General features: G+C 51.0%; 2 protein-coding genes across 4 annotated transcripts in view; one reads left to right on the top strand and one right to left on the bottom strand.

Annotated features, from left to right (window-relative positions):
* The first annotated feature begins 2,479 nt into the window (after positions 1-2,479).
* Positions 2,480-20,651, top strand: Knop1 (lysine rich nucleolar protein 1). Of its 2 annotated transcripts, none has more exons than XM_048789589.1 (5): positions 2,480-2,654; positions 5,027-5,952; positions 7,763-7,831; positions 9,588-9,668; positions 20,335-20,651. In XM_048789589.1, the coding sequence occupies exons 2-5, from the start codon at positions 5,029-5,031 to the stop codon at positions 20,620-20,622; spliced, it is 1,362 nt and encodes a 453-aa protein (XP_048645546.1). In that variant the 5' UTR covers positions 2,480-2,654; positions 5,027-5,028; the 3' UTR covers positions 20,623-20,651. The 2 variants fall into 2 exon arrangements, with proteins under 2 accessions (XP_048645546.1, XP_015346605.1); XM_015491119.2 differs by lacking the exon at positions 20,335-20,651 and adding an exon at positions 12,147-13,504.
* Positions 13,874-27,106, bottom strand: part of Vps35l (VPS35 endosomal protein sorting factor like) — a 101,455-nt gene continuing 88,222 nt past the window's right edge. For both annotated transcript variants that reach the window (XM_015491116.2, XM_048789588.1), the window contains exons 28-31: positions 25,959-26,124; positions 18,732-18,850; positions 14,606-14,752; positions 13,874-14,166 (exon numbers count right to left, since the gene is read on the bottom strand). In XM_015491116.2, coding sequence (XP_015346602.1) covers positions 14,068-14,166; positions 14,606-14,752; positions 18,732-18,850; positions 25,959-26,124 — 531 coding nt within the window. In that variant the 3' untranslated portion in view covers positions 13,874-14,067. The remainder of the gene's footprint in view (positions 14,167-14,605; positions 14,753-18,731; positions 18,851-25,958; positions 26,125-27,106) is intronic.

The raw sequence follows: 27,106 nt of genomic DNA, 5'->3' as shown, positions 1-27,106 counted from the left end.
GCACTGAGTCAGCGCTGATCCACGCTGGCATCTGGCAGGTGAGATGAAGGGTTAGATTTTATAACATCTTTGAGGGCTAGCGAGCTGGAGAGTGACTGATTAAACAATGAGCCAAAGACAATAAAGAAAATACTGATAAGGGGCTGGGGTTGTGACTCAGTGGTAGAGTGCTCGCCTCGTACGTGGAAGTCACTGGGTTCGATCCTCAGCAATACATAAAAATAAAATAAAAATATTGTGTCCATCTACGACTAAAAAAGAAAAAAAAGATTAAAAAAATACTGATAACAGTAATCATAGCAATATCAAAATAGAAAACTATAAACCCTAACCAATGTGATTCTGCAACCCGTACAATCAGAAATGAGAAATTATACTCCATTTGATTCAAATGTATGAAATGTCAAGATCATTGTATTGTTAGGTGTAACTAATTAAAAAAAAAGTCATATAAAAAAAAAAGAAAGAAAACTATAAACTCCAAACACTTGGGCTCAAGTCTTGGTTAAAACCGTAAACATTGCAGTGACTTGTGGACCTAGGGCCTGGCACATGCTAGGCAAGCACTCTACCAGCGTTACATCCAGCCCAATATAAATGCTTTTGAGAATCCTTAGTTGTCACTGGAAAGATGAGGGCAAACCCAGAACACTTACAAACAAGTTACCACAGAGGCAGGGAGGCACAGGCACATGCACACACCAGAGCACAGCACAGGGAGGATAAAGACCATAAGTTAGAGTTCACCTATACTGTATCTTGTCTTCATGAAATTGAGTACCTGTAGGTGTGTCTGCTGTGACAGTTTACTTTTTGAACGAAGACATCCTAACAGAATGTAATTCTTAATCTTAAAGGTAGGATTTCTACAAAGCCTGTTTTTTCATGTTTCTTGTAGGAAACTTAATCCACTCAACATGAGTTTGTTATAGAAAATTGCATTTTTCAGATGTTTAAGAAATGGGTTTAATCATCTGGGTTGAAATAGTCACCGCAGTGCCCGTGTGTATAATTTGCCATCTTTAACCTCATTAACTTCATTTTATCTCTATTACTTCATAAGTGCCGATTCACCTGCTTTTCACTTGCTTTTTCCCTAGAGTCCTGATGGACCAACACAAACTCCTCCTCTAAAATATAACACAAAGAACGTTCCTTTGTTGACAATAATGAACATTTACTAAATGCAGGGCTCTGTCCTCAGCACCTCCACATACATTTTCTCATTTGGTCCTCACAACAGCCCTGTGAGGTAGGCACAACATTATCTCCCCCTTATAGATGAAATTGAGCAATGTCTCCAACACCACCTTCTAGCAGCAAATTGTATTATGAAGAATTCTTTGGCTTGCAGAAGTGAATGTTCTGGAAAGACAGCCATAATATTTGAGTGGATTCTTTGTAGGTAGAGTGATTCACTCCTTGGGTCACAGTACCAAAGGTCCTAAGGGTGGAAGTTATAAGGAGAACATTCAGAATAAAAAGATTTTTCCCTACAACAATGAAATGCTGGAGAAGGACTTTAAGACCTGGATGGGAGTTGACACAGATGGCCTTGAGGGTTGACTCTCAAGAGTCCACTACTTTCTACTTCCTCTGTACTCTACATTGCTTTCAAATCATCCCTTATCTTCATACACTGGCACATTCATGTTTGTTTCCATTCAGTAAACATTTCCTGACCTGCAGTATCCAATACAGTAACCACACTGTGACTACTTAATTTACTAAAATGAGAAATTCTGTTCCTCAGCTGTGCTAATCACACCTCAAATTGTAACCAAAAGCTCCATCACTGTCCCATGCCGATGAAGGCCAATTTAATAATGAGGACACGGTTTTGAGAAAAAGGAAAAAGAAGGTTTATTGCTTGCTAGCAAAGGAGAAACACAGGGGACTCCGGTCCCAAAGGGTGCCACTCTAGCGATCAGGAGGAAGGTGGGTGGGGGGTGTTAAAGGAACTGTACAAGGGTTACATTCCAGGTGTGCTCTGGTAGGGGTCCCAGGGCACCCAGCCTGTTAGGATTCACTTGCAAATTTGGGAGCTATCCACAGGGAGAGAGGGGAATAGAAAGCAAACTTTTTTTTTTTTAAAACAAGATAAACCTTAGAGCAATGAGGGCTATATTCAGAAGGCAAAGGGACCACTGTTACAAAATGCTCAATAACCACACGTGCCTAGTAGCTACCAGAGAAGTCCTATCGGACTTTGCTGTTTGGTCTGTTAATGCGGAGATGGTGGTCACAGGATGAAAACCCTGAGTTCTTGCCCTTGAAGAACTGCACAGCCTCGTGAAGAAAAAAGAAACAAAACCAAAAACCCCAACCCGAAGCCCCAACGTTGCCCATGAGGAAACCATCGCTTGTGCAGCTCCTGCTGTAAACCAGGCCGTTTGCTGGGCACGCCCAGCGGGTCCCATTCTTCTCACATTGCTATCATCACGCCCTCTTTATAGAAAGGTTACAAAAAAANCTGCACCCCAAGTCCCGTCCCCAGCTGCCCGTGTGCGCCGCCGCGTTCAGGAAGTTCTCCCGCCATGAAGCCGAGCCGCGGACCCCGCGGAGGCCGTCGCTGCGTGCCTAAGCAGAAGCTTTGACCCTCACGGGCTTTGGAGGGAACGCCCCCCCCCCTTTGGCTCGCCTGCGTCGTGCTAGTGAGTCTACGGTGGGAGTGGGGTGTTGGTTGGTGCTCGGGCTCTGGGGTCCTGCGGTCTGGGTTCGAATCCCTATTTTGCCACTTGCTGAATTTAAAACGTTGGACGGGTGAACTGGGTCGCCAACGCCTGTGAGGTGGGAGAGTCACATCAGTCCTTAGGAGACTCTGGCGGACGCTTAAAAGCGCTTTTGTAGAAAGCGTTTGCAGAAGATGCACCGTAAGGTTCGTTTCTTCTTCCTTTCTGATTGCAAGAGTGCATACGTCTGGGGTCGGAAGGCCGAGGAGGAGGATCCTGCAGAGCTCTGGATGGCAGAGATAGGAGAGAAGCTGATCTAACTCCTGGTGGCTTATTTATTCTTATTAGCTCTCTTGACCACTCCTCCATCAGGGAGCCATTGTGGGCTTGACTCCACCCACTTCAGGTTTGCACCTCCTCCGCCCACCTGTTTATCTTCAGCTCTTAGGCACATTATGTTCCAGTCTTGATTGCCAACCATATGGCCCTGTTTATGTTACCCGTGACCAGAGCAGTCACCCTGAGCCTCAGACCCTGTGTCCGTGGTCCAGCGAACATCTCCACTTGGATATCTCAAGGCATCTGTCCAAGCTAGCCTGTTTCCTCCAGCTGCCAGCCATCCTGCCATTGCTTCCTTTGTCTCAGAGGCTGACATCATTTCCTTAAGTTGCCCAAGTTGCCGCTGTTCCCCAGAATCTTTCTTGACAACTGGTAGTAAATCCATCTTGCAGTCCTCACCACTGTCCTTTCTTTTATCTTGTGTATTATTGTTATGCCTCTTCTAAACCCACTGCTTTTGATGGCTGATGTTTTGTCTTTTATCTGTATTTCTAGCATTCATTTGTTGAGTATTTATTGAGCACCTGCTGTCTGCCAGGCACTGACGTAGGCTCTGGGAATACACCAGGAAATGGGGCCAAGAACAATAAATGAGTACCTGCCTCTCCAGGTGCTACTGGATGGTGTAATGAATGTACCTGAGATATAGCTCAGGCCTGGTCTGGCTTTTTGAGGCTTCTAAGTGTGGGTTGAGTCCAGTTTGAACCCTCCAGCTCTGAAGCCAAGGAGTGCTGTGGGTTGGAGAAGCTCCTGGGTTTTCTCTCTGACCAGCCAAACCTACAAGGAGATATTTTGTTTCTAGATTCTCTGAATGTCTCCTTTTCCCCTAGCTCCGGTGCAGGAACTAGTCTGGTGCCTGGAGCCAGAGAAGTAGCCCAGGTGGAAATTAAAGTGTTTTAAGAGTCTTACCCCCTTTTCACAGGGACTTTCATTTGTCTAAGAAAAGGTAGACATTCTTGGTAGCTGTGTCATTGCCAATCATTAAATATTGGCGATCATTTTGAAATTAAAAAACAGTGAAACAGTCCCCGGCATGGTGGCACACGCATGTAATCCCAGTTGCTTGGGAGGCTGAGGCAGGAGGATCACAAGTTAAAAGCCAGCCTTGCAATGGCAAAGCGCTAAGCAACCCTGTCTCTAAATAAAATACAGAAAATAGGGCTGGGGATGTGGCTCAGTGGTCACTCTGAACTCTCTGAGTTCAGTCCCTGGTACCCCTTCCCCCCTCCAAAAAAACCCAAAAAACCCAAAACAGTGAAACAGACTTAAAGCAGGATGTGGTTCCTACCTTGAACAGCTTCTGGTTTATTAGAGTTCTAATTGGGCTCCTCCTCTCACTGTGCCATGTAGAAGGCAATTAGGAGGGTATAGTTAAGAATGGAAGGGGGAATGTTCGCTTTAAGTTCAGAAATGAATTTGGGCTGTTTAGATAACCTAGAGTAGGAGCTGTGTTTATTGCCTCTGGTGGGATTCAGCAGGAGGGGCTGACCACTTTTCAGGATTTCTGTCTCCATTCAGCAAAAGGTATGTCCCTGTGGGCAGCTTTCTGACTTGATAACACTTGTACCCTCCGGGGCTGGCCCAAGATAGGTTTTCTGTAAGTATTTGTTGAATGAATGACTAGAGGTTAAAGGAAACGTGTTAGAAAAAGGGACTGACAATGTTCTAAGCACTTTGCATGGATTATCTCATTTGTTTTCTCTAATATCTATTTGAGGAAGGAGGTTGCATGCCCCATCCCATTTTCCAGATGAGGAAACAGGCTCAGAGAAGTTAGGGGGTTGGTTCAAAGTGGCAGCAATTTAGATTTGAACCTAGGCCTATCTAAATGAAAACTTCTGCTACTTCTAATAGATCTCTCTTTGCTCCAAATGAATCCTGGCCATTTCATTGTTCGCAGTCATTTCAGACCACCCACTCAGACACACGGTTTGTGCAGAACTTAGTATTGAACACCAGCCGCTGGATGTGGTGATATAACTTGTACTTTTTTTTTTTTTTTTTTTTTTTTAAAGGAATGATCACCAAGACCCATAAAGTTGACCTGGGTCTTGGGGTCCCAGAGAAAAAGAAAAAGAAGAAAAAGAAGAAGGTGGTCAAAGAGCCAGGCACTCACTACTCAGTTTTAAGCTGTGACGATTATTTTGTTGATGCTTCTCCTATTAGGGCTGCATCCCCCTCTAAGAACGTGGGCCAGGCGCAAGCGCATGAGGTGCCTCTAGTGAAGAAAAAAAAGAAAAAGAAGGGCCGCGGCACCCTTTTCGAGGAGCGGCTGGATTCGGAGACCAGGCTGAGTGCCAGACGGACAGAGGCCTCACCCAGCCGCAAGAAGCAAGCCCTTGGCCGCTCGGAGTCCTTCAGCAAGGAGAAGAAAAAGAAGAGGAAGTCTTCATCACTCATCATGTCCCATGGCTCAGTGACAAAGACCTCCCAAGACACCAGAAACGGTGAGGAGGTGACCAGAGTTGGGAAGAAGCTCAGAAAACACAAGAAGGGAAAAAAGGCCGAGGACATTGCAGCCTTCTCCAGCCAGGACCCGTGGCTCTACGAGGCTGGAGATGCCCCCTACGCGGGCTCCCTGGAGAATGAGGTCGAGGAGCAGGCAGCCTCAGGGCAGAAACGGAAGCAGGGGAGCCCCAGAGAAAGCAGCGCGAAGCTGAAGAAGAAAAAGAAAATCCATCAGGAAGGAGATGCCCTGCTAGGCCACTCCAGACTCCCCAGGGCCACAGAGAGCAGCCCTAGGAAAGGGAGGAAGAAGAAGCCGGTCACAGTTGATGTCCAAGAATACATTCCAATAGGAGATGGCCCTACGTCCCCAGTGAAGAAGAAGGTGAAGTCCAAGAAGAAGGCAGAGCAGCCAGTTGTAGAGGAGCTGACTCTGAAAAGGAAGAAGAAGAAGAAGAGGAAAGAGAGTGGGGTAACAGAAGTCCCCTGGAAGGAGGTAGGTTTCCTTCAGAAGTGGACTCTGCATTGGGAAGGTAACGTGCAGCTAGGCGAGAGAGCGTGTGTACCTGTGTGCACTTTTGCACATGGAAGGGTACTTATGCTTTGGCATTTCCTCTTCCCCAACCCCTGCCTCCTGCAAGATGATTCCATTAACTCCAGGCTTTCACTCTAGTAGTTCTGCCACCTGCAAAGGAAGTGTCCTAGTGCTAGTGCCTTAGCGTGTTAACCCTGTCACCTTCTCACCTGTCTGGTGGGTCACCTGTGCGGGTCATCCCCGTTTAATAGACACAGAAACAGGCCCAAGGGAGTTGAAGGCCTTGTCTGAAGTCATTCAATTGGTGAGAAGTAGAACTGGGGTTCAGACTCAGATTGGCTGGCTTCTGATGTGGGTCTCTTCCCAGAAGCCACCAGGGTATCATGTCTTAGAAGCCATTGTCATTGAAAGCCAAGAAATGACTGTCTTCCATGAGGATAAGACTGGCATGGTGACCTCAGAGCAGCTGTCCCCTGTGGCCCTCAAGTAGTAGTGATGAGCACTTCCCTAGTGGTGGCCTGGCCTGGGGACCCCCTGGAGCTGACCCTTAGGGGCACACATTTGCAGGCCACACTCCGCTTGCCCGGTCAGGCTGGGGGCCTGCGGGAGGAAGCTTGGGCTGGTGGATTTCTCCCGTTGTGCCCTCATCCATCAGGCTCCTTTTGCTGTCATCTTTATCTAGAAACTTGGGGCTATGAGAAATCCTATAGGGCTGCAGCCAGCCCCTGTTAGACATGAGTCCCGTTCCCCAGGAGCTCCGAGAAAGGTGTCCCCTCTGCTTAGCATCCGCCTCCCATGGATGCTGCCTCCCAGAGTAGCCTGCTGAGTCGGCAGGTGTGCGTGTGCCTACCAGGTGCAGTCGGGGTGACCTGAGTGGGGTCATCCCTGGGTCAGCACACGTGTGCTGGCAGTTGTGAACGAAGGATCAGGGCAGTGGGCAAGCCCTGGGTCCCCTGGGGGCCTGGCTAGAGGGAGTCAGGGCAGGCCTGTGTGGGCCTCTGCCTCCCTGCAGAGGCCCTGCGTGGCGAGTGGAGCAGTGGCCCCATGGGGCGAATGGAACGGTGGCATGGTGGAGGTGGGCAGAGGCCAGGTACAGGGGTCCCTAGAGGCCTTACAAGTCTAGACTCTGGTGTGAACCAGATGGGACCCCCTAGGGGGTTGAGGGAAGAGGGCATGCCCTCCATTGAGATTTTAAAGTGCACCTGAGCTGCAGCGTCAGTGGAGCTGGGGTGAGGGCGGGGAACAGGTAGAAAAGGTGGCAGCCACCCAGCTCAGGTGGCATTCTGGAGGACAGAGCTGGGTGGTAGAAGCAGCCAGTTTGCTGGCAGGGCCCCACAGCCAGTCCGCATTCCCAGGCTCCTGCAGCCCTCCCTGCTGTCAGCCGGGCCTGCACCTGCCCTGCTCCTGCTGGTTTGGTGTCCTTGAGGGAGGGCTGGTGAGGAGGCTGCACACTCAGCTGGCTCTCAGGAGACCTGGTTGGAATCAGCCTGTCCCTGAGCCTTGGGTGACTTGGTGGGGGTCACTTGACCTTTCTGAGCCTCAGTTTCACTGTCACGTAGCTTAATGCCCACCATTTTGGGAGGAGAATTTTGGCAGAGAGAGGAGGGGTAGGGCTTTGTTGACTGTGAAGTGCCGTCAGGGAGGCAGGGGCCCCGGTGGCGCCGTGGTCTGGGATCTCTCTTGAACTCTGCTGTGACCTCACCCAGCTGGCTGCTGGGCAGAGACCATTCACCATGCACTTGAACCTGCCCACCTCTGCCCTCTCGCGCAGGAACCCGACACAGACTTGGAGGTGGTGCTGGAAAAGAAGGGCAACATGGACGAGGCGCACATAGACCAGGTACGGCTCGGTTCTCCCTGGAGCCCTCTCGCTGCCTTCTGCCACCCCCTAGGAGCACAGGTCACAAGACCCTCTTCTCCGAGGCACCAGGGTCTCCAAAGGCTACGTGGCCTCCTCTGTGTGTGCCCCTCCCCACCTCATGCAGTTGCTGTGCGCTGCCGCAGTGCTCCAGGGAGGCAGCGGTGAGGGTGGGATGGAGCAGTCCTCTTCTGTGGCCCCTTGACCTAGGAGAGGAGAAACTGAGGGAGCATTTAGAAGTGCATTGAGTCTGGGGAGGCCTCTCAGGAGAGACGGGAGAGCATCAGAGCTGGTTGGTGCCGGGGCACTCCCTGGAGCAGTGACCCTTGTGGTGAGGCAGAGAGGAGCAAGGAGCAATGAGGTGACTTGCCAGGGCCTCCAGGTAGGGTGTGGCCCAGAGCACTGGCTCCTGCAGAGCAGCTCCCCAGACCCTGCAGGTGCGCTCTCTGGGCTCACCGGGGCCAAGGCCAGAGCCAGCACTGCTGGAGCTGCTGGAGTGGGGCTGGGGACCACGCAGAGGGCAGCAGTGGCCCTTGACTGATGAGCCCCAGCCCAACCTCGGGAGCATGGCAAGATCCTGGACCTCAGAGCAGCGACGCAGTCACTTCATTCACAGGCCTTTTGGTTTGTGTTCATCTGTGCCTGCTGAACACCATTCTTAAGGGAGTTTCTAGTCACTTGGCTCGACCTCAGTGTACCTGCACCTTCCCTCTGTTTTCCCATACTAGTTCTTTACAGTTAAAACTGGGAAGATAGCATGTTTGAGGGAATGACCTGAAATCTTTCCACCTACTGTCAGTTACCCTCTCATGTACCCTGCCAGGTTTTTCCCTTGTCATTTATACGTGTGATTTTATAGTTACGTGGACTCGTGCCCCGTGCCCCGTACACACGCCGCTCCTTTAGTGTATCCTCTGACTGGACCGGCTTTCAGGTTTGGTAGATGGCGCAACTTTCACCATCACCCACAGCTGCAGCACGGTTTCCCCAGAGGCTGCACCTTCATCTTCTCTCATCCTTACAGCTGGGACTTTGTCTCTTGTTTTAGTTTTATATGATAGAAAAGGTCACCTCACTTCACAGCCTTTATAGATCAGAAGGGAGGAGGGGCCAAAAATTGGGGGACCTGATGTCAAACCTGAACCTTAAAGGCCCTGGAAGCTTCTATACTGAACAGCAGGGTTGTCGTTGGTCCAGGGGAGGCCTTGAGTCATCCTACCATACGGTATGAGAGGTACCTACTGTGTGTCCAACTCTCCTCCACCTGGGTGTTTCTCCCACTTACCCTCTAAAGGAGCTGATGTTGCCTTCTTGGTAGATAAATTGGCCAGTGTTCAGAAAAGTTAGGTGACCTACCCAAGCCACACGGCTGGTTGATGGCAGTACAGGGATTCAAACTAGCTTCTGCCTTATTCTGCACACAGCCTCCATCTGTCTAGAAAATGGTGCCATCATCACAGGACAACAGGGCCTTGGCATTGCTGTTAGGAAAGTTCCCTCCCAGAATGTCTGGGAAGGTGGATGAGTGTCTGTAGGGAAAGTCATTCTCAGGAGACCCTGTCCAGGGGGGTAGGGAAGGCCTGTGCATCAGGACTGCAGCCCCAGGTCTAGAGGGGATGCAGAACCTTCCCCTGATCTCCAGAGAGTGGAGCTTGCTGCCTGCCGCACCCTCCACTGCCTGGCTCCATCTGTCTGAGTTTTTAGGTCAAAACAAAACTTGGTTTCCCTCCTTGCTCAGGTGAGGCGAAAGGCCTTACAGGAAGAGATCGATCGTGAGTCTGGCAAGACGGAAGCTTCTGAAGCCGGCGGGAACTGGACGGTAAGTTTGATGCCAGGGTGTGTGAGGTGTGCTTGGTGTTCACACTCCAGCCCTTGCTGCTCAGGCTGGGGCGTGGAGGGGGGAACTGTTCATCCAGGCCCCAGGCAGCCCCAGGTTGCCACCAGGCGCTCTCCACCGAGCTGTCCTAGCCATTTTCCTTCCTTTCAAAAGGATGCTTGCCTTCCCCCGGGGAGCTGGCCGTGTGAAGTAAAGCCGTGTCCTGCTGTGGGCGAGTGAGCCGGGTGACCTGGATAGTGGAGAACTTGGTGCAAACTTGGCAGCAGTGGGTGGTGTCCTGGGAGGGCTGCTGGGAGCTGCGCAGGAGGCGGGGGCGGGGCTGGGAGGTGGCAGGCCTCTCAGATTGAGATCCATGTTGGATGGGAAATTGCCAGAGCTGGCCTAAGAAGCTAGGGCAGACGGAAGGACACTGCAGGGACCATGAAGCCAGGCTGCTGGGGTGGGTGAGCTCCGCCTTGCTGGGTCCCTCCTCTCCATACCCTGTCACTCAGCTGAATCATTGCATCCAGGTGTTGGCAGAGGCGGCCCAGGGCACACGTGACCCTTCATCGTGCTCACCGGCTGGTGGGGGTGCAGGGGTGGTGGGGAAACAGGAAAGAATGAGAAGACAACGGTGAGTGCAGAGCCCAAAGGTGGGCCACGGTGTAGTGAAGGCCAGCCAGGTGGCATGGTGGTTGGGACACAGTGTGCCTGCCTACCAGGCCAGCTTCAGCGGCTGAGGCAATAGTGGGGTGCTTACAGTGAGCTGCTACAGGGGGAGCTCTGGGGGGCATTCCCCGGGGAGGGGCCCGTCAGAGGGCTCGGCCTGCTCACCTGAGGAGGAGGGATAGGGGGACTCTGTAACAGGCTGGACTAGGGGAGAGGGACCCAGGTGCTGGGGCAGGCTGCTCTCTTGCTGTCTTTAGCCTTCAGGCTGCAACGGCAGGAGCGACTGCTGTGAATCTGAAAACCTGCGGTGGGTTACTGACTCCGCCACTTTGTTGAGTCTCTGGGCAGGAAGCTTCCCTGGGACTTGGCCTAGCCTGACGGTCGTGGAATAGGGCTTTCCGCTCTTTCTTTTGCTGTGCTTGGATCCTCCATCCTGTTGAGCTGAGCAGGACACCCTGACTATGGGGACAAGAAACGGGGTGTCATCCCGGGCTGGGGTCTGCTGGCCGTGGGCCTCTCAAGGCAGGCCATCTGCCTGCTGATGAGCTCTCCTCAGACCCTGGTAGGAGCCATCACCAGCAGCCCCGCTCTAGAAATCGCAGGCCAGGGAGGCAGCACTCATTCCTGCACCTGGCCACCGCGTAGCAGGGAGGACGGGTCACCAGTTCACTCAGAGCCACTGTAACGACAGCTGGTTCTGATTGTTCTCCCAGAGCCGAGGTGGAAATGAACACTGGGCTGGCAGGTGGACAGTTCCAGGTCAGTGTTTTGGTGGGGGAGACTGACGGTGGGCCAAGAGCTGTGCACTGCATTTCTGGTATAAAATGTTAAGTTTCACCAAAGCCCCTTGAGGATGGTAAATAAGGACATTGAGGCTTAGTTAGGGTGGGTGACTGGACCAGGTGGGGCTTTAGCCTGGGGCCACATGATTTGAAAGTTGGGGAGTTGGGTTTCTTGTGTCTCCCATGAGGTGTCTTGAGGGGCTGTCTCGCACTTTGGTGCACGTGGGGGATTTGTGCACAGATGGTAGAATGCTCTGGCTGGAATTGGGACCCCTGAGTTGCTGGGCTGGCTCGGCCTCTAACTTGGCCTTGTGACTCTTTGTGGGCCTCACTCCTTGCTGCTGTAAAGTGCAGTGCTGGAGAAGAAAAACTCTTCAGTTCCCAGTTGCTCCCCTCCCCTCCCCTCCCACTGAAAACAGTAGGCTGATGGATGAGCTGCCGAGGCCTGACGGGGTGTGGAGTAGGGCTGGGTAAGGTGGAGATGCCCTGGGCATATGGCGCAGGCCTATAATTCCAGTGACTTGGGATGTGGAGGCAGGAGGATGGCAGGTTTGAGGCCAACTTGGACAACTTAGTGAGACCCTGTCCTAGAATAGAAATGCAATAAAGAGGGCTGGGGGTACAGCTCAGTGATAATGTATCCTGGGCTCCATTCCTTGTGCCCCCAACCTCCCCCCAAAAAACCCAAGGTGAAATAAGGTGTCCTGTGCGGAGGGGAGCTGTGCTGTGCTGTGCCGTTCCCCACATGTGGGGTGAGAGAGCTAGGTGTACAGAGGGCTCTTGCTGGCTGGGCCAGAGTTGGACTCCACCAGGTTACAGTGTGGCTTGTGGCCTCAGGTCTGGGGCAGACCTCTGTCTCCTTATCAGCATCCCAGCATTCCTCATGGAATCCTTGTCGGGAATAACAGCAGGAAACTGCTGAGTGGCCCTCGAGCTGGCATTTGAACCAGCAGAACTGTCCTAGTTGGGGTGGAGTTGGGGGACTCCTTCACATACAAGGAAAATGATGGCCTTTTTCCTTTTAATGCAGGGAACCCAGTTTGGCCAGTGGGATACTGCTGGTTTTGAAAACGAGGAGCAGAAACTGAAATTTCTCAAACTTATGGGTGGCTTTAAGAATCTGTCCCCTTCCTTCAGTTGCCCGCCCAGCGTGATTGGAAAGCCCAACATGGCCATGAGCAAGAAGGCCGCGGACACCCTGCAGCAGAACCTGCAGCAAGACTACGACAGGGCTATGAGCTGGAAGTACAACCGGGGGTCTGGCCTCGGCTTCCCCACCACCCCGAGCAGAGTCTTCTACATCGACAGGAACGCTTCCAAATCTATCAAGTTGGAAGATTAAACTAGCATCTTGGCTCCCCAAACAGCCCAAATTGCTTTTCTTATTTACTTTTGCAGATGCAAGCCACCTGACAGTCCTCTATGGGCTTGGACGGACAGGTGGGGACAGTTCATGTGTTGGCAGCCAAGAGAATGAGTGGCTGAAACCACCTATCTGTCAAAGCTTCCATCCTGTTGGGCAACACCTGTGTTAATGATAGTGGCTCAGTCAGGGTTCAAGCACAGGCTGGGCACGTGGCATCCCTGCACCGATGTATTTAATCATGATTGTGAAGTAGGTGCTATCATCCCTCCTACAGATGTGAGGCAGCTGAGGTTCAGGGATAAAGTAATAAGGCTGCTGGGGGTCGCCATGAACTTTTGTACCCCAAGCCCTTAGTCACACTTAGTGCTCTGAATGTCCCATCCAGGGACTTAGAGATTGGAGGAAACAGAAGTTTTGTAACATATCTAAATCTCACACAGGGATGGAATTCCTGATGAACAAGAGCAAGCTCATCTTCCTTCCCCCTACAGAGTATCTGCAAGCAAAGAGGTGTCTGAGGTGCCACCAAGCAGATGTGGCTATGCTACTGGGAGATCACCTCTGTCCCAGCTGCTGTCTTTTCATCTAAGTGCAGAGTCGGATTTGACGTCCTTGTGCGCCCATCCACTGGATTTTGAACACAGCATTTTAGAGAGCATTAGTCATGCCAATCAACCAGTGGCACATTTCCAGGGATGCGTCTCATGATTTCCCTTGGTTGTAAAGAGAGATCCTTGGTGACTGCTGTGGTGGAGACCCAGGCCTAAGAGCATGACATGGAAGTGTCGTCATCAGCTGTGGCATGGCTTCCAGCTTGGGTTCTAAAGAGCCCAGGTACCAGGACCTGGGAGACAGGTGGCTGCCTTCTTTCCACTCGGTAGCATTCTGCATCTGAAGAGTAATGTTCCAGTGAAGCCAAAGCAAATCTCATACTTAACCTTTCTCCTTTGATCTTTTCAACAATCTAGTTGAGCTGTTTTCTTTAGGAAAAGGAATTAAATGGTGATATCTGCTTTTCCTAAGTCTTCCGAGGTGTTTTAGGCAACATTCAATTCAGATTTTAGTGCTTCTCTAACTCGAGGGTACAGTGTGGTGCAGTACAGTGATGCACACCTGTAACCTGGGCAGCTGAGGCCCTAAACAATGTAGCAAAACCCTGTCTCAATGAAAAGGGCTGGGAATGTAGTGGTCAAGTGCCCCTGGGCTCAATCCTCAATACCCCCCTCCCCCGGAGGACTGCTTTTTCCAAGTTATTTTATGAAACACCAGAAGCATATTCCAGGAAAGAAAGTCCTCACATCCCTTTGTTACTCCCTAAAGGCCATTTGGGCCTCCCTGGTGCTTACTGCGAAACCGAAAGGCCACTTCACTTGTGCAAAGAAACACGATGCCAGGAGGACGAGATTTGATTTTAATGCTCTGATGATTCCCTCATCTTCACTGTCAGAATAACCTGGGGAGAGGCCAAAGCTTAAGCCAACCTGTGTGTAAATGAAAAGAAAGTAAAAAGGAGACTCGGATCCCAGCAGGAGTTTCGGGCAATACAGCTGCGCTCTGCCGAGGGAGCTGCCACGGGTGCACTGGGTTAGGTCCTGGTCTGCAGTGGGAGCCTCAGGGCCAGCTCGGTCAGATGGTTCATGTCTGGCTGTTTGCTTCGCTTCTTGATGTATTCTAGAGTCTTCACCTAAGAAGAAAAAGATTGTCTCATTTTTGGTTCCTAACTCTCCTGGCAGCCCAGTTCTCTAGTGGCCTGCCAGTGCGCGCTTATACTTAGAGAAGAGGAGTGGGGGGAAATAGGAGTCTTTAAAGTAAAACTTCTTACATCATGAATTGCCCTTAAAATTCAGGATTTGTGTGTGACCAGGAATGACGGAAGATTTTAATGGATGAGGTTTTTATAAGGAGTAAACAAACCACCCATATTAAAAACTTGAGTTGGTTTTTAATTGAAAGTTACCACCTATAAATTCATGCTTTTTAACACTAGGAATTCTCAGGCCTGGTCTTTTTTTTTTTTTTTGGTGCTAAAACCTGAGATCCCGGTGCCCTTCTGAAAGGGGAGACAGGGGCAGTCTAGGTCCAGCCCTGACACCATGCTGATGCTGGGCCCATGAGTGCCTCACCATGGTCCTGGTGTCTGCACAGCCGTGCCTTTGTGCCAGGTGCCACAGGTTGACCGACAGCTGATTGAGCTTGTTGTTGCGCAGGTCCCCGTGGGCTATGATGCTGTTGAAGAAAGACAGGCCCAGCAAGCTCTGGCGCTTCAGGGCCTGGGGGGGGGAAGGGTGGAGATGGTTATAGCCTTGCACTGGGGCTCAGGACAGGTCTAGCAAGGACCTTGTTCATTCGCCAACTCTGCCCCATCAGCCTACCCATGCCAGAGACCACAGTGGGCATCATGGTCAGCAGCTTAGCTGACTCAAAGGGCCTCATGGAGGACTGGGTCATGCCACGGTACCCTAGCCCAACAGGAGAGGAGGTGACACCTTGGTAAGGAGAAGCCACCTGCACGGGTCCTGCCCCAAATGAATCAAGCTACACAAAGACCTTGCCAAGAGAGTCTCCCGAGATCCTTTCAACCACATTTCAATACAGCAAGGGAAGATTTTTTAAGAAATTAAAAAAGGCATGCATTATCTTCTTGGCTGGCTGTTGCATAATTCCTCAAGGATTCTAGCCCTGAAAGCTCAATTCTCAAGCTTTTAACACCAGTCTGTTGAAGTCACATCACTGGAAACCTGGGAGGACCGGCTTCGGACAAGCAGTATTACAGCTGGACCAGGCTGACCCCCGTTCTCCAGAGGCTTGAGATAGGAAAGAGCCGCTTTTCCTGTGAGAACTGTCACTTCCAGGAAGTGGGGAGAGCCTGGCAGCCTTCCTGGCTCCACCACAGCCAACTTCTAAGGCTCCAGACAGAAAAGGGGCTGGCTCCTTCACGTGCCCACGGAGGACAATTCTGGAAGCAGGAATTCTAGCAGTGCCGGGGACAGCTTGGGCACTGGGGTTTCCAACAGTGGGCCTCTGCTTGGCTTGGCTCCTGGTGTGACCACTGGAGGATTCTGATAGTTGTCCCTATTGAACATTATGTGCCATTGGTAAAGGATGTGTTCCATTTCAGTTTGGTCTACCCCTATTTTTCTAATAAACACACAGAGACACATTTTCCATGAGTGTCTTGATTTTTATGTCAGATGAGATGTTTGCAGGAACAGCCCAGCTTTGCTCAGAATTGAGAGTTCTTGCCATCAGCTCACTCACTCGCCTAAGACAAATGTTACTTTTATCCAAATATATGGTCTGGTGTGGGTTTCAGGGCCATGGTCGTTTCTACTGATTAAACTCAGCCCACTTCCTGAGGGTGAAGGAATATTTTCAAACCACATGGCAGAATCTCGTGTGGATGTGACTCATCTTGTGCTAAGAGGTCACTGGGCTAGAAGACAGAGGTAGCAACTGGTTTTGAGAAATCAGGAAAAGATTAAGAATTCTGTGGTAGTGGTAAGGAGAGAATTAGTTTAGCATAAACCGAAAGTAAAGAAGTACCCACTTCTCCTGCAGGGTACAGAGGGCTCCCTTCTGCATAGAGGCCAGGAGAGTTCTTGGTGGCTGAATTGCCCCTCTCATACAGATTTGTTAGACCTGTTTTCCAAGTGGGGTGCCAACACTGTTCTTTATTCACAGACAGCCAAGGCATCCCTTGCATGAACTTGCCTGGAGTTCTGGGCTCTGCAGCCCAGAGCCCTTGGGGTCAGCAGGGGACCCTTCTGCCTGCCTTCCTCCCTAGAGATGGCCCTCTGAGGTGCCCTGAGGCACTTAGAGCCCCCAATAGAAGTTTTTCTAAATTTTTTGGGCTCTTGGACTCTGTACTAACAGGCTGGTCCCTCAGGCAGTGCTCAAATATTCTGGAGAGAATGGAAATCCAAGATGTGAGTCATAGTCATCTTGCCAGGTCCACAGGGCATGCACTGGTAGAACCAACCTATCCCAGATTGAAAACATTCAGGAAAAAAGAAATTGCCACTGTACTAGACGCATATTTTTTTTTTCCTGTAGTTCCCTGAACAGTACAACAGGTATGTGATGGCTAATTTGAATTGTCAACTTCATTAGATTAAGAAATGCCAAGGATTAATGGGCTTATGGGTGTGTCAATGAGGGTGTCTAGGAATGACTGGCATGTGGGGTAGCCTACTGAAATGGAGACCCTCCCCAAGTGTGGGCAGCACCATCCTATAGGATGATGGCTTGGATGGAATAAAGTTGGAAGAACAAGGAAGCAGCAACAGGTGCAAGCTCCTTTCTTCTTAAACTGGTTCTTGATTGCTGCTGTGATTGTCTGAGGATATCAGACTCTCGCTTCTTCACTCTTCCAAAGAGGACTCTGCAGTGATTCTCCAGAAGCCTTTGGTCTCAGCCTAGGGTAGCACCTTGATCCCACCTGTTCTGGGGCTTCAGCCTCTGGGACTGCACAGCTGCTAGTTCCTCCAGCTCTCCAGCCTGCAGACAGCCGCTGGGGACTATCCAGCTTCTGGTTGTGTAAGCCAATCTTGTAAGTCCCCCTTTTATATTTCCTGTTCATTGTGTTCCTCTAGAGAACCCTAACAAGGTATTTACATGGCATTTACATGTTGTTATATATTACAAGTAATCTAGAAAGGATTGAAGAATATAGGAAGACGTGTGTAGGAGACATGCAAGGGACAGCAGCATCTGAAGACTGGTACCTTCGTGAGGTCCTGGAACCAATCCCCGCAGGCAGCGGGATGGGACTGCGTTTTAGCTGTGCAGCTGCAGCTATGTATTTTGGTGGTTCGGGAAAGGACATGGCAGGAGTGTCACTGCATACAGCTTGGAAGTAAGAAAATCCAGTTTGAGCTTGTTTTTTCTTCAAACTGGACAACTTCAAAAGGGTATAGGAGCAAAACCTGGGAAAGAGACTCTAGGAAGACGCGGGGTGGGAAGGCAGGCAGGAGGGAGGGGAGGAGGGTGGGAAGCCCCTGGGAACAGAGGAACCAAAATCCTCTCAGGTGTGGGGAGGGGGTGTTGCAAGGGACAACAGGTTTTTCCTGCAGGATGAGGTCAGGAGTGGGCCATCGGGCGACATCTAGGTGGGAATAAAAGCTCAGAGCAGAAGACCAAGGCTTGGAAGATCACAGGGAGCGGAAGGTCAGGGCCAGGCTGCCAATCCAGGGGAGGACGAGGGGTGGGCCAGAGAGCAGGTCAGATTCTGTGGTGCTGTCAACCCCTGTGCCTCCACCTTGACCACAATGACAGACTAGTCTGTACCTGGCCAAGTGTTACGGCTGGGCTGAGACAGGGCTTGTGGGATCCACACATCTGGACCAAGGGTACAAAAGCAGAAGCCACAGTGGGTGTAACTTGTGAACGGAGCCAGGCAGCTGATGAGGTCATACTATATGGAAACTCCTGAACTCAATCATCTGCTTTGTGGAGGACAAGGGACACATGTTCTGAAAGTGGCCACAGCATCTGATAACAACCCATTTCATGGATAAGAGCATGGCTTCCAGAAAACTGCCTTGAGGAATCCCATAGCTACTGCTGTAGGATTCAGTTTTCTCCTCTAGAGGACGGTTGTGAGAAATGAAGCCAGCACGCAAACCCACGACATCACACTTAAGGGTAACGCCAGGCTGGAAACACCTCCTGTTGTCATTAGAGACCGCGCCACTCCTTGAAGGTAGGTGGCCAGGCCTTAGCTGGGCAGGGCAGAGAGTACTAAAGAGGATGGCCTGGGGTGCGGGTTAGACCTGTCCTATCAGAACCCCAGGGATTTCTGGATGAACTTCCCTGTGCCTCAGTTTTCCTTTTGGTTAGTGAGAACGCCTGTCGGGCCAGCATGCACACAGGAGAGCTCGGGAGTGGGAGTTAGTCCTTCACCACGTCCTGCTGGTGTGAGGGATGGTAAGATGGGCTTGTGTGAGGGATGGTAAGATGAGTGACGGGTGGACCCAGAGGTCAGGCCCGAGACATCTGGTCATCCTGGCACAGCAGGGGTGTGGAAGCAGAGGCAGTCCACAGGGGGGCAGGTGGGTGCTGGCTACGTGGGAAGGGGGGCCTCTGAAGGTGTCAGATCAGGATGATGAGAAGGGGAAGCCCAGAGTAGGTGTGGTTCATGCAGAGAAGACAGGCGTGCAGGCCCTGGAGTGCTAGAGGAAGTGTGTTTGTGTGAACACAACTTGAGTGCAACGGTTTCCCTTCCATCATCAAACTTCCTGGGAAACCTACCTCGTCCTTGGCCAGGGTTTTCAGGTGCTCCAGGATCTGGGCCATCACAGTCTCACATAGCTTGTTGTTCTCAGCCAGGAACTTGGAGTCTCCCCCGTAGAGGCTGTCGTTGGAGTCCACTGGGCCGGCGTGAGAGAGAGAGAGAGAGACAGAAAGGGGCAGGGGGATGGGTTCAGTGCAAAGCGCTGCTTGGATCCCCAGCATGTGGGCAAAAGGAAAGTTTTAAAAAGGCAGCCAGACCAACCCAGGCCTGTGGCCAGCAGGAGGAACAGCCAAGTGTCACACGGTTTCAGCAGATGGCAGCAAATCATGGCAGGGCAAATGGGAATGGTCAAATTCTCCCATGGGCCTTGGGCATCACAAGCACTTGGCCTTGAGAAGAATCTGTGCCACAGCCCCAGGGGTGTGGAAGTCACCCCGGCTCCAGACCTTGGGTGGAGAGGGAGGCAGCAGCTGCCTGCCCACTAAGGGCTTCACCCGTGTCACTGCACAGCCTCAAAAGCTGCACGTGAACGAGATGCGCGTCACCTCCCCTCACGGATGGGCTCAGAGGCAGTCCCAGCCAAGACCCTTAACTAGGAATAACTAGGAAGTCAGCAAAGGGAAGGACACGGGACACAGGCTCAGCCACTATGGTGCCGCCAGTCCCCTGTAAGCCCCCGTCTTGGCGCAACCAGAAGCACCTTGACCGCCATTAAGTTCTCCGGGTCAGATTCTTTCAAAGCCCACATCACTTTGACGATGTCTCTTGCCAAAAAGTCCTCTACTCTCTGCTTGGTCACCTCTGGTGACAACCACTGTCCCACGCAGCCAAGGACAGCCCGAGAGTGGGCTCCTGTCTCCTTCCCGTCACTCACCTTCACGCAAGGCGCGGTCTCCTCTGGGTAAGGGAAGGGCAGAGACGCCACATTGAGCCATTCTGCACTTTGGCTTTTCACTTACTGATAAATCTTGGAGCTACTTGGTGTCAGCTCAGCCCTGTAATGGCTGAGCATGTTCCTCTGTAGGACAGACCAGAACCTATTCAGTCGGCCCCTGCTGCAAACACAACATTCTTTTGCGGGGCTGGAGATGGAGCCCAGGGCCTTGGTGGTGCTAAGCAAGCACTCTACCCCCGAGCTACCCACGCCCAGCCCAGCCCCGCTTCCTCGCAGCTTGGCACCAGCTGGCCACAAAGCTGAAGTCCACAATGAACCACGGCCTCTGCCTTGCGGGAGTTCACGCTTCCCTCCACACGGGGGGCTTCTCCCCTTCTCTCCAGGGTGCGTGAGCGGCGCTCTCCTGGCACAGCCTGTCAGTGTGGGCACTCGGTGCTGTGCAGTCCTGGAGCCGGGGCAGGGCTCAGCGGTCAGGAGGAAGTGCAGGGGCAGCTCCTGCTACTTCCAGTGAGGCAGGAGCCTACGATTTAGGCCACTGTGCCAGATGTGGGACATCTGATAAACTAGCAGCCATGCCTGTGCCTTAGGAGGGCGCGGTGCAGCCACTGTGCCAAGGACGCTGCAGCTCCGCGGTGCAGGGACACTGCATAAACCAAGCGCGGCCAGCGCTTCTCTGCTGGAATGTAATGGGTGCTGCTTTTCTTGCCTCATTTCATTACTCTTAGGATAACGTGGGAAGGATTCTGTGCCACAGTTCACAAGACAATGTAAGAAACACAGGAGGGCCTGTGAAGCCGGACAGGGAAGGACAAACGGCGCAGTCTCACTTGCAGAAGGGAAGGCTGAAAGGGAGCTGCGGTGGGTGGTCCTGTTGTGGTCCAGCCATCTGCAGGCGTCTGCGGAGAAAGTCACCCGACTGCTGGCTACCAGCAACAGAAATGGGTCATGTCCAACAGACCCCTCCAAGAGGACCAAGAAAAAGCGAAAGTACAGTGTTCAGGGATGGCTTCTGAGCTTTTAAGGTGACCCTAATAGGAAAATTGGCAAATACCTCAATCATCTGAATAAAAAATACATTTATGTGGACAATATTTAAGTGGGAAAAAAAGAGGCAACTTTTAAAAAGAAAAAAAAAATCCAAATAAGGAATAAGCCAAAAATTTCAAAAAGAAAAATCAACTTCATTAGTAATCAAAGAACAACTTTTTTAGCCCAGCGTGGTGGTGCACACCTATAAATCCTAGAGGCTCAGGAGGCTGAGGCAGGAGGATCACAAGTTCAAAACTAGCCTCAGCAAAAACGAGGCACTAAGCAACTCAGACTCTGTCTCTAAATTTTAAAAAATACAAAATAGGGCTGGGGATGTGGCTCAGTGGTCAAGTGCCCCAGAGTTCAATTCCCAGTGCCCCCCCCCGCAACACACACAGAAAAGAATTTTTAGAGAAAAATCATTTAGATGAACAAAGGTTTGAAAGAATCTGGGAAAACTATTGGTGGAATTGTAATAGTTGAAAAATTATTATGAAAAGCCTGAAGAATTTCCTCTACTGCTACATACCATTAGGATGAGTATAATTAAAAAAAAAAATTTAAGTTAAAACATGGACAACAAGCGTTGGTGAGAAAGTGAAGAAACTGGAACCCGGTGCTTGGCTGGTGGTGATTATAACAGGGTGACGCTGCTGTGGAAAACATCTCAGTCCTCAAACAGTCAAACAGAATTACCATGGGACCAGCAATTCCTAGCCCAGATAAATGCCCCCAGGAACCGAAAGCTGGGACTCTTAACACCAATGCCCCCATTCACTCTGGCCAAAAGGTGGAAACAGGTGAAGTGGCGCACGCCTGTCATCCCAGTGGCTCCGAAGGCTGAGGCAGGAGGATCGCGAGTTCAAAGCCAGACTCAGCAACAGTGAGGCCCCTAAGCAACTCAGGGAGACCCCGTCTCTAATACAAAATAGGGCTGGGGAGTGGCTCATTGGTTGAGTGGCCCCGAGTTCAATCCCTAGTAACACCCCCCCCCATCAAAAAAAGGTGGAAACAACTCAAGTGTATCAAAAGATGAATGGATAAATAAAATGTGGCACATCCAATGAGATCAATCAGCCTTAAAAGGGAATGAAACTGACACTGGCTATAGCTCAGGGCAATACGCCGGACACAAAAGGACAACACTTCACAGTTCTCACAGGAGGTTTCTGGAACAGGCAGGTTCATATTGATACAGTAGAACAGAGGTCACCAGGGGCCGGGGGCTGGGAGGAATGGTGAGCTAATACTTGGTACAGGATTTCAGTTGAGATTAAAAACTCTGGAAATGGATAATGGTGATGGTAAGTGTGTATGTACTTGATAAAATTATTAAGTACACAAATCAGCTTTATGTTATGCACCTTTTATCAATAAAAAAATGTTAAAGGAAAAAGTCTTAACAAGTCTAGCTCTTCTGACTTAGGAAAATCATTCCAAGAAATTTATCCTAAGAAATATTGTTTATGAATATGTAACAATGAATCCACTATTATGTATGATTGTGATTCACCAATAAAAAAAAAATCTTCTTAAGAAAATAAGCCAACAGATGGTCAAAGATAATGCTCCTTAAACTGGTGGTTATCGTAATGAGAGGAGAAGCAAAAAAAGTCCACCAATTTGAATGCTTTGTGGTACTGTTAAGGCACCACGGAGACGATAAAAGCACATGATCTATATCATCCAAACAGATTACTAAGAGCTACAATATATTAAAGGAACCAAACAGCACACATAGCAAAGCCCCTACATATAGCAAATAAACAAGTACATATATATTTCCCAATTTATAATTTCCTAGGAACTAATTTAAATTACATTTCATTATCTTGTGTATTTCCTGGAAGCTTCCTTGAATCTTTTGGGGGAACGGGCAGGTGTAAGCACACGTCAGTTAGCTATCTGATGGCAAATAGTTCCAGGGCCGCTTTCTGTTCATTGCCAGTTGACATTTGAGGAACAATAGATGTTCACCAGCCTTTTATTTTGAAAAATGTCAAGGCTATAGAACAGCAGAAAAACCCCACTGCAGTGGATCTGCCTGCTTCTGAGAATCACCAAGCCATAACATTCGGCTACGGTGTGCCAGCTCCTGGCTGGCTGGCCACTTTTTTCGGCTGAACCATTCGAAGGCAAGCTGTAGACACACTGCCTAAGAATGAGAGCCCGCTGGCCTCCTTGCTCCTCGACTCCTCTGTCTGCAGGCAGAGATGATCTGATCTGATCCTGCGCTGGTCATCCAGGGGGACCTCCTGGGGACCTCCAGGCTGACTGCTTCCTTAGCAGGTACTCATGATGTTCTTGGAAGTGACTGGCATGGGCTGCAGGGTAAGCCCGGGGTTTGAGGTGGCTCCCACTGCTGAGCTCAGCTGCTGTCTTGGACTCGAAAGGCGGCAGCTACGAGAAGAATCTGAGTTGGATTTACAGAGTGGCAAAACTGCAGTTGAAGAAGAAATTTCTCATGTCTGCTGCTGAGAGCCAGAATAGTTCTGGTGTGAATTCCCAGTCTCCCTCTGGGATGAGTCTGCTCGAATTCTGATCAGCCCAGCTCTGGAGGAGAGGGAGGGGCCAGGGTGTGTTCAGAGCAGGTGGTTCAGCCACTCTCCCACACACAGCATCTACGGAAAGAGCCTGCTCTGCACCAACTCCTGAGCTAAGAACTGGAGTTGCAGTCGGGACAAGAGCAACTGGTGTTGCCCTTGCAGAGGAGCACACAGCCCTCAGGCCACACAGACAACAAGCAGGCAAGCATACAGGGAGTGCCAAGTGCCAGCAGGGGCAGTTCAGGGATCATGGGATCCACAAATCTGGGCTTTGGATGGACTGTGGAATCAGTGAGAGGCTCTGAAGGCAATTCACTAGAGTTTAAAAAAATAAAAAATAAAAAAAGCGGGGGAGGGAGGTTTATCTGTGCTAACATCTGGCAGTCACAGAGGGAGAGAGAAGAGGATGGGTTTGCAAATCAAAATTAATCTGGTCAGGGCAGGGTGTTGAATGGGGCTGTGAGTCCAGACATGGCTCTGGGGGAGGGGAGGGAGAAATGTCCCTCGCAAATGGCCACCAAGAATAGCCTATGATCTCTGACCCAGAGATCATGAACACAAATGCTTTAAGAGCCTGGCGGGTGACGTGGAAGAGTGAAGACCTGGGTGTACTCTTCCAGCAACGACAATGCTCCACAAATGGACACCCAGCATCCAGGAACAGACTTCATTTCTACATCACACCCACACTCCTGCAAGCTGGCCTGAAGGACTGGAGCTACTGCTGTAGGTAATGTCAGAATGTTCTTTTTATTAATCTGCAAAGAAAGCAGCCAAGTTATCCTTTGTTGATGCAAAAATGATCTTTCAAAAATTGAGTCAATGTTGTGTAAAAGACTGCCTAGAACAGGGAGGGAAGCAGGGAAAACAGAGTCCCCAACCCCGCAGAGCCTGCTGGCTTCCTGGGTCTCTCTTCTACTAAGACACTTGTCAGGTCAGGATTGTGCAGCCAGAGTAAACACAGCTGGGCTGAGGAGGAGGGAAAGAAGATCCACCCTTTGCGTCTTTAAAAAGCTAGTAAACAAGACTCCTGCCTGTCAAGTACAGCCTTGCTCCCTTTGCCACTCGGGCCTGGCCGTCTACCCTGGGACAACCACTGAAGGAAGGGAGCGAGAGGGCGGGGTGCAGCCTGCTTCCGACAGGTACACAGGCCCCGCCTGGCCCTAAAACTTCCTGTGTCGTTCAGAGCTTTCCATGTATGTCACAAAGGGGAGAAGAAAAATGTAAACAAATCCAAGAAAAGATGCTCAACCTTATTCGCCATCAGAGAAATGCAAACTTCACTCATCAAAATGGCTAAGCTGAAAAGGACCCTATCAATAGAATGAATGGAACCCTCCTCTATGCCAGTGGGAATGTCAACTGCCCATTCTGGAAGACCTTGAGGTAGTTTGTACCAAAGTCGAAAATAAGCAAACTCATGAGCCAGCAACCCCAATCCCAGGCGTGTACCCGAGAGAAATGTCCTCTAACATCCACGGCATGTGGTGCCAGGACATCCGTGGCAGCATCACACACAGTGGTCCCACATAAGAACCAGGAGGTGGCCACCATACGGGGTGGGGGAAACCGTAGTGCATCGGTACTGCGGAATGCTACCGTCCTGCAAAGAGGAGCAGCTGCAGGCTCGCACGACAAGCTTCACCTAGCACATCAGACACTGAGGGACGCTTGCAGAGTGATGTCATTTACATGGGACTCAAAAACTGCTAACTTGTAAGACCAGCAGTGAGAGTGGTGCTGGCCTGTGGTGCTGGCTGGAACGGCCACAGGGGCTCCAGGGGAGCTTGTCGTGTTGTTTCCTGATCTGGGTGAGGCTACCTGGGCATGTGCACTTCCTGTAACTCACTGAGCATCACTGTTTCTGTAGGAACATTACACGTTATATTAAAATACCTTGAATTGAAGCATAGTAACACAGGCCCCCGGGTATGGTGTGGACTCACTTCCATGGCTACCTAGCCAGGAGCCTGAGAGCAGATCACGTGTGTCTCTGGGGCTCCCCTCGTTCATATGTAAAGAGGGGACAAGAACATCTCACGGCAGCACCATGAAGACTGAAGGAGGAGAGGCTGTGGGCTCTGGCGCAGGGCCTGGTAGCAGTAAGGCGCTCTGGTCACCATAGCCGTCTTTAAAAGATTAACTGGCCCGTTACATTTCTATCAGCAGCCCCCCAATCCCAGCTAGAGTGCCTCTGAGGTCATCACAGAAGGCCACCCCTTAGCACCACAAGTTTGTCCACTGCAGTTTCCAAGCACAACGACACTTTTTTAAAACCTTAGCATTCCCAATCATAGGCCAAAGCACTCAACAATCAGGAAGATGGCCAGAAGCAGGTGGGGAACAAGGGTCTCCTCCTCAGTACCTGGGACTAAGGGTGCACAGGGCCTCAGCATCACCTGTGCAGGTTACAAACACTCTCCTGAGGGTCCTGCCCAGACGGGGAGCAACAGGCTGGGAGAAGCTGGTCCCCGTGCGCATGTCGCCACCATCAGGTTGTCCTACAGCACGTCCATCTAACGCTCATCTGATGGTCAAGATGATCTCAGATGCTTGTTAAACAGAGTCTCTTCTTGGGGATTCTATTTAGAAGGGACAGGAGGGGGCTCAGAAATCTCAACTCGTGAGTTGACTCAGGCAAGTCCCAGAATAATTCAGTGAAGCCCTGGACGAGGAGGACACGGTAGATGAGAGACCAGGTTGATGTGAGGGAGACACTGAAATGGCCTTTCTGAATTTCAAGGACCGCGTGGCTAGGGAGGGGACCCCGCTACCTTTGTCGATGTGGTACAGGTATGTCTCCTGGCTCATGGCGGACAGCAGGTGCAGGACACAAGTGTAGATGCGGATTTTGTCATCGCTGCTGTCCTCCCAGGTGTAGTCTTGGATCACATTGAGAAGCTCTCGAACAAGAAACAGGACCCCGTGTTCAGGATGATCCTGGTGGAGAGGCGAACCAGGATAAATAAGCCTAGGTACGAAGCGGGAGGAAGGAAAAACCCAAACCAAATCAAAACCCCAGACACCCAAGGCCCCTCCCCCAGCAGCTGTGGGGGGATTAATGTGCCAGTTAGTTCACGTGGGCTGCGCCACCCAGGAGCAGGGTGAGCAAAACAGAGAGGGTGACAGGGGGCCATTCACCCCATGGATCAGCACTTGGCTGCCTGAGAACCAGCGGGGAGCCTCCCGTTCAGGCCCAAGGAACTGAAAGCAGCTACCTGTCACTTAACGGCCTGTTTCCAGAATCGTTTTTTTGGTCGTGATGTGACAGGGAACAAGTTCAATTTAGTTCCAAAAGGTGTGGGGTCACGTGGCTCTTCCCCAGAATTGCCAAAGCTGCCTCATCCCACAAGGAATACAGCCCAGTGTCCCCGCGCAGCCCAACCCGCCCTCCATCCAGCCACATCACCTGGGGCCCAGCCGGACACAGGGGGCACATTCGACAGGTTGAATGAGGAAGGCTGAACGAAGGAGTATCTACCTGAAAACCAGGGCCACTGTGCAGGGAGCTGGCAACCAAGGTGAGGCCCCAGGGTCTGGACACTTGGGACGGGGTCAGGGGGAGGGGGTGTGGGGGTTGCTGGTCGCATCCTCAGGGTGACAGAAGCAGGTGTGGCATTGCTGGACCTGCACAGCCTCAGCTGGGGGAAGCCATCTGGCACAGATGTGGCCTTTGGTGGAAGAACAAAACCACTGCCAAGAAGCATGGCCCGTGAGCATGGGGGGACGGATACCCCAACCTTGCCCTCCAATCTCAGCAGTGCCTCCTACTGGTAAACAGGTGGAAGCTGGGAGGAAGGCTGGCCCGGGGACACGGTCCCCAGAGGCTGGTCTCCCCAGCACAGAGCAGGACAAAATAAATAAGGACAGCTCCTGGAGCTCTTCAAGATACCACCGTGAACCCCAATTTCACAGACAGGAA

This window comes from Marmota marmota, unplaced genomic scaffold (assembly GCF_001458135.2).
Source record: "Marmota marmota marmota unplaced genomic scaffold, marMar, whole genome shotgun sequence".
Classification (NCBI taxonomy): domain Eukaryota; kingdom Metazoa; phylum Chordata; class Mammalia; order Rodentia; family Sciuridae; genus Marmota; species Marmota marmota.
The sequence above is the reverse complement of the archived record's forward strand: the minus strand, read 5'-3'. Positions and strand labels throughout refer to the sequence as shown.